Here is a 12384-nt window from a genome sequence, read left to right on the forward strand (position 1 = left end):
AGTGCAATAGATGCCGTAATTGCTCATGTAATAACTAAATTCAGCGATTTATAGCGGTTAATAAGTAAATACTGTTAAAAGCTATTATCTCACACGTACCTAGCATGATGAATAATTAAATTATCGCTTCTCTGTCAATTCAAGTATGTACTTGAAATAGTATTACAGCACACCATGAAGACCAAAATGTTAGGAAGGGGTATGATTACCTCATACCTTTATTTATTATCAGAACTGAAACTAGATCATAAAGTAATTTACCAAATTCCATTCATAACGCTGTTCAGCTAAAAATGTTGTATTTAATTCTTTTATGAATGTCATAATTAAATAACCGTGCTGAACGTATCATTGGTATTTTCTATTACTTATCTTTAATTTATTTCAAGTCATATCTTGATACCATTATGAATGACATTGACTGAAGTTAAGTATTTCGAAATACTTAGATCATAACTATTACTATATATATTTTCACACGTGCTACTAATTTATTTGGATATTTGCTTTTTAAAAACAAACTATTTTTTTGATAAATATTTTTATTGATAGGTACAATTTACATTTTACTCAACTGATAGTAGAAATATCGGCTATGGAATATTATTATTCACGCTATTCGACGGCAAGATAGAGCCAATAAATATGATTGATCGTGATTAATTCAGTAATTCTTCATTTATTCATAACATTTGTAAAAGGGCAGCAATTGCATGTACAAGAAACCAAAAATGTATCGAATTATATTTAAATGTTATACTGGAATAACCCATTTCTATATGAAATGATCATATTTGAGTTTATATCCATGAGATTGCTTTACTCCTTAAATTTAGAGATTAATATGGTATTACCAGTTCTAACATATAGCCAAATTAATACTTCACTTAAATTTAATTGATTTAAAAAAAGACCGTCTCTTAACATATTTCTATCACGATGGCAATATAAGCTTTTCATAGAATTTGTTTCAAACGTATTAAGTTAGAAAATCGACAGCTATAAGTATTACAAAGTATTTGGAATAAAATAAAATATCTGTTCGTAAGATATCAAGCATGGAGAAACGGAGTTCATGTCAAGTACTTCATACCCTACTTCCTGTTTCAATGGTATTATTCAGCATCCTTAACGGTAAAATCGAAACAATTAGTAATCTAAATTTTTATCATAGCTCAATATGTAAATCGCATTCTAGCAACTTATGGAAATGCATATGTGAATAGAATTAATTAAATAGAATATAGGAATTATAATTTATATGTTATCATAGGATATCCAACAAAAATCTTTTGATTCTTATCAACCAATATTGCCTTGTTGCTTAGTCTACGTTTATGCTGTTATTCAAAAGCTGATATCATGAAATTTTGACGTGATTGCGATTTTCGTAGGACTATAAAATAGTAATCTCATAATTGATACTTTTTAAATCTAAGCTTAGAAATTAATTATACATGGATAGTCTATGGTTATAGGAAATGTTCTAACCCTAACCCTAACCCTAACTCTATGGTTATAGGAAACATTAGCAGAGATCCATTCACTATTGTAAGAAGTCAGAATTATATCGAAAGTAGAATTACTTAATTTGAGAAATCTGAGAAATAATATAGTTAAACATTTAGGTGATATGAGTTCACTGATGGATGTAATAGCAAATAGCAATCATATAAAATAGCGAATCTATTCACATCAGATTTTAGTGGCAAGTTTCAATTTTCTATAACGAAAAAAATCCGTTTTTGTAAATTAATCTGTGGCAATGCTTACCCTGAAATTTGATCTTCTTTAATGCTATTTCTTGTGGCATTAGTATTAGCTACCATAGTAGTATCTGCGTGGAAAAAAATCGATTAATAGTAAAAGTAAAAGGAGAGATTATCGTATTTGTAATATTTCTTTAGCTAACAAGGATACGGCAATACAGGTATATAATTATCGCTATAGTCAAGCGAAAATCTAAATTCTTACCTTGGCTTGTTTTAATGATTTCCGTATCGTTAGGTGTAGAACAGATATTTATGATAGCAGCTGTTAATCCTTTTTCATGTAAATAGTAGACGGCAAGATCGAAGGCAATTAGAGACAAGATAATGCATACTACAATAATAGCACCGAGTTGGGATGTGGAAAGCTGAGCTTGAGCTGCAAAAAAATATAAGTTATCGTAAATATTGAATAATAATTTAACTAATACATTTTATTAAATATGCGTATTTTTGAAGAATATTTGGATACTTGCATCTAATTTACTCCATGCATATTACGTTATTAATGTACTACACTAAGCAAATTTTCCGATATTTGAGATAAAACTTTAATATTTTAATACATAAACAAATAAATAAGTGATATCCATTAGCTAATATGTATGATTACCATTTGGTGGAGGAGTTGGAGCTAAAGATTGCATGTAGTACAAAAATGAATATGAAAGAGTTAATACCATGCTAAAATAATAATTTCTGGTGCCTTGATGGCTGTGACATTATTCTATTTTATTGCATTTCATGTAGACTAGCTTACATAGTGTAACATTCCAGGTCCTAGTAGGACTACTTCTTCCTGCTTTAGTATATGTAAACATTCGAACATCATATTGACCTCCAAACGGTAAATTGTAGATTGTATGGGATCTTTCGTAACTGGGCACATAAAATTCCGACCAATTGTATCGAGAGCTATGTAATTTATATGAGATGATATAACTTATGATAGGAACTCCTCCGTTGTCTATTGCAGTCTGCCAATTGATCAAGAAAGAATCTTTCGATAGTAGCCTAATTTCGATATTGGTCGGCGGGCTAGGCAGACCTAGGGAAAATGTAGCCACTATAGTTATGCACAAAAGTATAGTACAGACAGCAAAAAAATTTAAATCAAACAGTCGTCTATAATCTGTTATGGGCCTAGGCAGCAAATAACATCAGTTTTCTACCTGGCTTTGCTGTTCTAAATATCATAGTAGCTGACTTTCCGTATCCTGCTTCGTTAGATGCGCTAACTTCGACGATGTAGTCAGTGTTATCGACCAAATTATTTAATGTTATTTGGCTACTTGGCGTATATTGATATTGCTTTCTCAAATTTTTTCGATAATAAGCAATTCTATACATTTGTATAATTCCACCACCTTGATTGATTGGAGATGACCAACTTATAGTTAATGAGTGCGTCGTTGTAGAGCGAACCGTAACAGATCTAGGAAAACTAGGAAAGCCTGTTAATAGATAAATAAAAAAGTTATTGAAAAATCTGTTTTATAATGTAACTGTTTCATGGCTGTAGAAATTGTGCTAATTATTTTATTTGCAAAATTTACTCTATTCCAAAGTTGTTTACAAAATGTCTATATATCAAACACGTCAGGTACAGCTAATCTGCTTCAATATGTAAATATTCTACTATCCTGACAACTAAGGCATTTGTTTAGTTTACAAAATGTGCCATGTTGTTAAAGTTGTTTACCCAGTGTCTATAAGACAGAATATTTACAGTTCAACTCACTTATTTCTTGGAGTTGGATAATTCGGCGATGTGCAGCATTCTGTTAATTCGATTATAAGTTGAACATACATAATTGCCAAAATTACTTCTATTTAATCCATATATCGTTAAATTACTCAAAATAGCAATACTAGATAGGTTTTTACTAGTGATGGTAATTGAGGGGTTAACTTGACGAGTAATATTAATATTATCTTTAGACCAATAGATTAATGGTCGTGGACTCCCCGAAGCACGGCAAAGCAAAGTAGTTTTACCAGTAACAGCTCCACGTACGATCGGTAATCCAAAAGAACTATCTACTTGAGCCCTAACTAGAATTGAACGTTGAAAGGAGAATGAGCTTAAATTCACTTATATCACCTAGTAATCTCGCTTTCTAAATATAATATTTTGAAATGAGATTGATATTGAAATTATAGTCACACCCTTACCATTGGTAGTAATTTGTGTAGTTCTGTTTGATGTGAAAGGTATGTTATTGCTGCTAGAACAGGTATAAATACCAGCTTGATTAAGACCAACGTTAGTCATATTCAAATAACTTGTAACAGTTTCTCCTCGAACAATGTCTTGTTTAACGGCACCACCAATTCCCTGATCAACATAAAATATTTATTTTTAGGTTGCTTTCACACCTACTAAAATACGACTAGGTAATGTACTCAATTATTATCGAACAGATTACATAATTCTTATATTACCAATGCCGTAACAGTCACTGTTATAAGGCGAAATCCGACAAGTACTTACTATATTTACAAATTGACCATCTCTATACCATGTTATTCTAGGTCTTGGATAGCCCGTTGTAATACATCGCAATGAAATAGCGCTACCAGTAGCAATACTAAGTGAATTAGTTAAAGATGATATAACTGGTTTTTCTGTTGAATAATGAAAGTTACCAAAGGTTAAGGATATTAAAATAGAGTGATAAAATGGTTAAAATTAGGACTGAAAGTTGCGAAAGAATTATGAAACCAATATTAAAATTATTATAAAATCAAGCTTGCTTCTTAAAAATTGTAATATCTGAATTGTAGTACAATTAATTTGGAATTTAAATCGATAAAGTATCTTATATCTTGTTTTTGTATTGATATTTGCGGTAATAGGCTAGATTTCTACTTACCATAAATGGTAACATGTGCAGTTCCACTTATAGTAGCGATGGTATTATTAACTCTACAAGTGAATTCGCTATCAAAATTTCGCTGCGCATTGTAAATGTGAAATAGACGGCCACCATTTGTTACACGATAGCGTAAATTAAAGACCGGAAGTCGATTAGGTCCTAGCCACGTTATATTTGGTGTTGGAGTACCTAACCCATTGCATGATAAAGTAAAATTACTACCAGATATCACCGTTACATTAACTGGATATCCTGGATAACGTCCATAGCGATAGAATCTCGGATAAACTGTAGATTAAAGGAAGTAAGAATGTTGATTATAAAATTGACACAGGATTCCACTTGAAAAGCATGTCCATTCTTAGCCTTACCACCAACATTTACGTTAATGCTTTCTGTTAGAGGAATTTGCTGGCCCGGTCGAATTACTGTAATTCTATACCTTCCAGAATCGTTATGATTGACGTTATAGATCAAAAGCGACCCATTGCCTAGAAGCCGGTGGCGGTTAGAGCGATAAAAATCAATTTCTGTGCCATTTAATCGCCAGGTAATGTTTGGTGGAGGATAACCAGCCACTTTACAACTCACTAAGCCAGTTTGGAAGAAAGGAATAGTTTGTTGACGTTTCGTTTCAATCGAGTATCCCACTAAATACACGAATGATAAAAGAGCTTATTAGACAAGCTATATAGACAATCTAACTACGTGAAGTACTGTAGTAAATATCAATTTTTAGAGAGATTGATAATTTAACTGTCGCCAAATATATTTAATTCTATATTCCAGAAATTTGGGTGCATATGATGATATATGATATAAAAAGCTATCATGTACGAAATGTATTACCGTTAGTAGAGGCGCAAAACTAACGAATAATGTACATTTCATTTAGCGCTGGATAAATTTGTACTGGCTAAATATGGAGGAAGTTTTCGCTGTTATAATCACAGGTTATCGAAATTATAAACCAATTTTAAGTTTGAATAAATAATACGCAAAGCTAGAATTAATCTATTACTATTGGACGAATTTATGGATGTTAACTATTAAGAAATACTACGGTTCATGATCGTATTTTGCTGATTTACAATTGATTTGAGTTTGATGATTTAAAGGGATAGCTATATAACCGTAGCCCTTTTTTATCTTTTAAATTATTAATTGTCGTTTAGTGTTAACAAGATTACACATAGAAAGCTTTATTCCAGCATGCTTAGATCGACATAACTGGATCTTTTAAATATCGCGAATGTAATCTACAAGTCTTGTCTTTCAAATAATTCCACTAAAACTTAATCCGAAGATTTGATATAGCATTAAAACAAGCTCGCTTGATAGTTCTATTCACAAAGTATTCGTACGTTATTTGGCTAGAGCTGTAAATTAATTAGAGTCGAATGGGTAAATTTTCTATTTGGTCTGTTAGCCTTGCCACTAGAAATTGATGCCGAAGATAATTATTAAAGATGGTAAGATTTGAAAATAGTGCTCTCACTTACGTGTAACAAGCAAAACAAATGACGCTGTTCTAGTTTGGCCAGCGTTATTATTGCCAACGCAGGTGTAATCGCCAAGATCGCCGGGATTAAGAGCTGATATACACAATTCTGTATTGGATAATTCTAGGGAAATTCGATTTGATGCAACAATCCGAGTGTTGTTATGATTCCAGCCGAGTACACGATAGCCATTAGTTGGTGTACACTGAAAACATACTCGGATGTTATTACCACCTTCGACGGAAAATGGAGAAGATGTCGGCTGTGTGATATCTACTTGAGCGTCTAGGAATTAGAAAAGAATTGGATTATGGTTTGTTTAAACTGTCATGATTGATGTTACTCTCTTATGCAAAATGTTGGCATAAAATCTCAATTTACTGTGGTTTAATATTTACTTATAGATCTTTAGGACTTAAGAGGTTAACTTGTTTAAAGTACATATTCCACCTCTTTGTAATTTATGCCCTAATACTTTTAAAACGGTTATTCTGCTTTTGAAATGGAGTTTCATTATGCTAGGAACAAGTGGATCAGAATCATATCATCATCGCTACGATTTGTGGTCTACTGGTATTTTGTACTGTACTCTACGAAATGATGGTTAGAAACGTTAATGATAGGCCTAGAGCAGATCGGATACTGAACTGAATGGATTTACAACAGCTATCATTAAATTGTCATTAGCAATTTAAAGTATAAAAATTCTGATCATTATTAGTAATGCAATTTCACGTCTAAAGCAGCTTGTATATATTGGAAAGATTGGAAAGAACTATCGTAAAAATTGCGATTTCTAATTTAGTGCACAAACTTTCCGATTATTGGCGAAGCAATTTTAGATATAGAAGAACTCATCTGTTACTGAAGGGATTAAACGGAACTCAACAGAATTTTGATCGACAATTTAAAGTAGCAAGACTGGGTGTAAAGAGTATGAAGATATTTAGATTAGAAAAGGCAAAGAACAGATTAAACTTGAGCTAATCAACTCTACCTATAGTCCTAAAGAGGCAGAGTAAGCATAGATAGTAGAGCAACCAAATTGATCGATCGGCAGGCATGACATTCATTTCATAATATGATTCTAAGAAAAGCAGCAAAATACAACATATTATTTTCGATACAAGATGTAAATAATCATATTAGTGTATGCCGAAGAAAGATTGAAAGTTGACCGTTATTGCAGAAGTAGACAAATTGGATTTAACTATCTTAGAAAGCAATGCCTTTTAGTACATGAAGTAATAGAAGCTGTTGGATGGCCAATATCATGACACCGAAAGCCAAATTTTATGGCAGCGGAATTACCATTGTTAGTAGTGATAGTAAAAATATCTGAATAATCTACATTCTATTGGTATAACTTTAGATTTGAATAAATTCTGATAAATTTAGCTAAAGTGTGAATAAGCGAATAGAAACTGTGTTTTTTCTTAATCAAATGCAATGTTTGTACGCTTGGACAGCTATAACATGATCGAAAGGTGAACACAATCGCTCTGTTATTGGAATACAGCAAGAAGATTATAAATAATAATAGAATATGAAGTTGAAAAGCCTGCATTGCAGTGCGACGCGGTAAATTATTAATGAAACATGATCATGAAGAGCATAGCATCTGATCAATTTAATCTGTAGTAAAATGGAATAACGAATAACCCCGTTATGATGGCTTAAAGCCTTACTTTATTATAAAATAAGAATCCGTATTCCGCAGTAATCCAGTTTATAATTAATTTTAGATGCTAGTTACGGTGGCTAAAGTTATCCATAGTTTTAGACAAATTAATTCAATCTTCGATTCCATTACACTAATAAATAGCATGATAATGATTATATGAGAAAGTTGCTCTCTATTTTGGCTGCGCTATGTTATTACTGTGAAATAAGTCGTATAAGTATACTTGCTAATTGAAGAAAATAAAATTGAAAGCTGTCACAAAATGAAACTCGTTCTGTTTGATTTAGTAATCAAATGAATTGTTCTATTTGCACGCGTATAGTAATGTTACTAATCCGTTTTTTAAAGTAAGTTTTTCTCCGTTGAATATAAAATTGTAATCCAAACAAACACTCTTTATCGCAATCATAACCTTATTATGAAGACTTTAAAAGTTATTTTATCTATACGGTCATCAAGCTGAAAATAGTCACTGTTCACTTAATAAAGGCAAAGATTACTTACAATTCGGCTTGTAAAAAATTGGGCTACAGAAACAAAATCGCTGCAAAATCTTGTACTTCCTTTTCTTATATACCAAATGTTCAGATTTAGAAGACAGTATGGCAATAATCAAGAAAGTCTACATTTAATGGCGTGCAATTGAAATCAAGTTTGACTAACAACAGCGTAGATGAATCTGACTAAGGCTTTATCGCGGCCTTGATGATCATGATTGATGACGTTTAATTAGCTTAGCGTGGATTTATCCACTAATTATTTAACGAAATAGTTATTCTATATAGTGTATCTACGATCAGAAAGGATTGTATACTGAACATAAAAAGAATTTCATTATAGATAATACAGTAAAATGATCTTATGTAACGATTGATTCCTCTCTAGAAATTGTCTATTCGATCAATAGGCCAAGGAACAATAAATGGAAATAATATGGTTAAAGCCAACCCAGCACGTGTTAAAAGTAACAATAGTGACAGCAGACAACGCAAAGAACAACAAGAGAGTAAGGAGAGAATGGGTAAAAGAAACTACCTACTTGGAGTCCATAATTATGTAGGAAAGACACATACAATGTTGAATAAAACAACGATAGATTCGACCCATATGGTCGGCTAGCCTATCAATCTCCGTGAACTAGTAGGATATCGATTTGGAACAATCTATTGTCATGGCTCACAGTAGGAAGAAGGTCGAAAATGGCAAATTATTGCCTAAGAAGAGGTAAAAAATTTGGTACAAAAGCCTACATATACGAATGGAAATTAATTAGATGTGAGTCATGCATGACCTGGTAATATAATCTTACGGCGTAGGAGATCCCTAACCCGAAGCTTAAATCGACTGAATTATTACTGTAATTCAATTTATTCTCTTACAACGCTTGAACGTTACCGACTACCGAGATTGGATAATCTTGGCCAACCAACATTTGAACTAATTTATCGTGCAGTAGATCATCATCTCGGGCTCCTTTAGCCTCCTTATCTGGCTATACGCCTAATATGGACGGATTCAACGCAAGTAAATGAGCAAGACATTGGTTGACAACGATTATACAGTCGAGTAAAATCATAGCGGGACTTTTTTTCACCTCTACCTCCTATACCACATTATCATTTTATCCAGTCATAACTCATAGAATCCCATCTAATTAATTTTCGTGTGAGTAGATTTTTACACCAAATGTTTTACCTTTTCGTAGTTAGGATTAGGGTTGGGGTTACGGTTAGGGTTAAGCCTTATCGTAAGGTGATAATCAGATATTGCATTCACCAGACTCCGTTAACAACTGAAAACATACTTGAATTAAAACTATCGCGACGTAAATTGATTGGATTAGTGATGAAGCAAAGCAAATGGATGACGACTAGCTTTTATCTTGTTTATCCATAATAACTTAGTGCTATAACCATTCGTTATGGAAATATCATCTTTTCATTTGTTCCAAGCGCTAATTTGAATAATAATCATGATCATTGTCTAAATTGAATCCTTGAAATAGCATGATCTTTCATTGAAATTTTCAAAATGGTTATTTCAAGCTGTGCTTATGTTGTATAATTTATCAATAGTGGACGCAATGAAGACAATAATTGATACTCTGAGTAATATACATATATACGGTATATACGTTACGGCTAAAACTCGATCTCGGTTAATATGCATAATAGCCGGCAAGTATGCATCCTAGCTGGCTAAAGCCCAAATTGAAGGTAAAAGTATTAAAATTTCGGACTTTAGCCAGTTATTATGCATAATAGCAGAGGAGAATTCGGCTAAATTCTTGTTTTGGCTAAACTGTATTGTGTAAGAAATCTTTTGCAGTTAGTTAGTATTTTTTACTACAACGTAGTAAGACTTGAGTTATGTAGAGTTGATTGAATTTTTGTTATTGAGATAGTCAATATTGGGAAAAAAAAAAAAAATTGAGATAGTCAATATTGGGAGAATTTTACTAGAGTAAATTGAATTCTTTTTATTAATAAACATTTTAGCGAGTACCAAGTACATCATGTACATATGATTATCTCTCAGCAATCAATTCTATTTAACGTTTCCGTTATAATCGATTGTGTAAGCAATATATTACAGATAACTACTACTGTAATGTAATAAGATTGAAGTTGTACAAAGTTGATTGACTTTATGTTGTTGTGATTGTCAATATTGGGGAGTTTTACTAAAGTACACTGAATCTTACTTATTTGTAAACCTTGCGGCCAGTGCATCATATACGAGTACATAGAATCATCTCACAGCTACTAATTCCATTCGAATGTTTTCACCAATAACCAACTATATCGGCATTAGAGCTGGTTACTAAAGCAACGTAACCAGATTTGAGAAGAGTAGAGTTTTATTGGCTAATTCTTATTGGAATATTCAATATTGGAAGAGTTTTACTGGAGTATACTGAATCCTTTATTAGTAAACGTTTTGAAGATTATACTATTTCTATTCGAACATAGTCACGTTAACCAGCTGCATAAGCAAAATAGCTACTTACTACTACATAATAAGATTTGATTTATGCGCAGTTTCTGAATTATTAACTAAGTGTTATTGCAACAGCCAATATCGGTATGTTTTTTAACTGAGGTATCAATGAATCCTTCCTATTAGTAAATATTTTCGAGCACATACGCATAAGAACACTGCACAGCTACTAATTCTATTCTAACGTTTTCACGGTAATCAGTGGTATAAGCATTACTAGAGCTAGTTACTATTACAACGTAATAAAAGCTTTTAATAGAGTACTACTGAATCCTTTACCGTTTTATCGTTAATTAGTAAATGTTTAAGAGAGTCCGTGTGCAAGTTATTATCGCGCAACAACGATTTATATCGTATTTTTCTCATGATTACTACCATAATATAATAAGGTTTAATTTGTGCTGAGTTCCTGAATTATTAACTTTCTTTTGTTGCGATAATCCATATTGGCAATTCGGTATGCCTAGGCAATAATGCACTATACCTAATTACTACTACAATGTAAAATAATAACACCCTAACCATACCCCTAAGGTCTTAGCAACTATCGTAAAATAAACCTAATGGATCGTTCTAGGCAAACTAATGATCCTAGTACAAGAAGTTTCTTATATTAAAAGGAAAATTATATACTCCAAATAGTTTTAATGCTACGGTATTGCTATCATAAGGCATATTTCATTTTATAACTTAATAGAAGATCTATAGTTAGGCCGTAGATGTTGTAAATTAATTATAGCAAAAGATTTTGCAACGTAGGGTTCTGCATGTGCATTGACTGAAGATTTAATGAATTATTACTAGTATAAAATCTATATTCTTTCTAGTGGCATTGATAGAGTGGAAGTACTTATTATGCAACATTCATCACTGTTCATCTTCTACCAGATTAATACTATAATGCGTCTTTCACGAAATTTTATTTATAAATGATTGGTACTAAAGAATTTATGAGATGGTAGTCATTGGTGATAAAGGTAACTACCAGAATGAGTATTGCCTTCAAATTCAGATTTGTTTTTGGGTTGGTTTTGTCTATTTATAAATTTAGTGATCTAACAGCTATTTTATACAGCCTTCAAGAATAGAAAAAGTGGCTAGCATTAGCTAATAAAGTCTGAAAATGATGTGAATGGTCGGAGAAGGCGGGCAGTTTCCCTCAATTGGCTCTATGAAGCAATTTTGATTAGATTGCACAGACTAAAGCCATTGATCTATTCAAGGGCTCGATATATCGAAATAATCACTACAATAAAGAAATTATGCCAGACTATTATTAAGTCATTTATTAATCAAGTATAACACATAGCCGACAGTTTTGGCAATAGTCAATGAATTATGATAGCCAGGAGTGCAAATTATATTGATACGGTCATGATTTTTATTTTAAATTCTAGAGCAGCCATGTCTTTTATTATGATGTATGTTATACTCTACAGCTGCAGATTATAAAAAGATAAATAATTTCTGGTATTGTAGCTTCGTAATTTGCTTCTCACAAGAGAGTATGGTTATCGTATACGCTTGTTGTAGATAATTTTAGGAACACT

General features: G+C 32.1%; 1 protein-coding gene across 1 annotated transcript; it reads right to left on the reverse strand.

Moving 5' to 3' along the window:
* Positions 1–257: 257 nt before the first annotated feature.
* Positions 258–6664, reverse strand: TRIADDRAFT_59528 (uncharacterized protein; the record flags this gene model as incomplete). Its single annotated transcript, XM_002115587.1, has 14 exons — positions 258–287; positions 1492–1600; positions 1774–1837; positions 1975–2148; positions 2530–2817; positions 2942–3223; positions 3511–3550; positions 3580–3824; positions 3945–4107; positions 4264–4397; positions 4646–4936; positions 5020–5298; positions 6151–6435; positions 6601–6664. The coding sequence occupies 14 exons, from the start codon at positions 6662–6664 to the stop codon at positions 258–260; spliced, it is 2448 nt and encodes an 815-aa protein (XP_002115623.1).
* Between the last annotated feature and the right edge of the window lie 5720 nt (positions 6665–12384).

This window comes from Trichoplax adhaerens, genomic scaffold (assembly GCF_000150275.1).
Source record: "Trichoplax adhaerens TRIADscaffold_11 genomic scaffold, whole genome shotgun sequence".
NCBI lineage: Eukaryota > Metazoa > Placozoa > Uniplacotomia > Trichoplacea > Trichoplacidae > Trichoplax > Trichoplax adhaerens.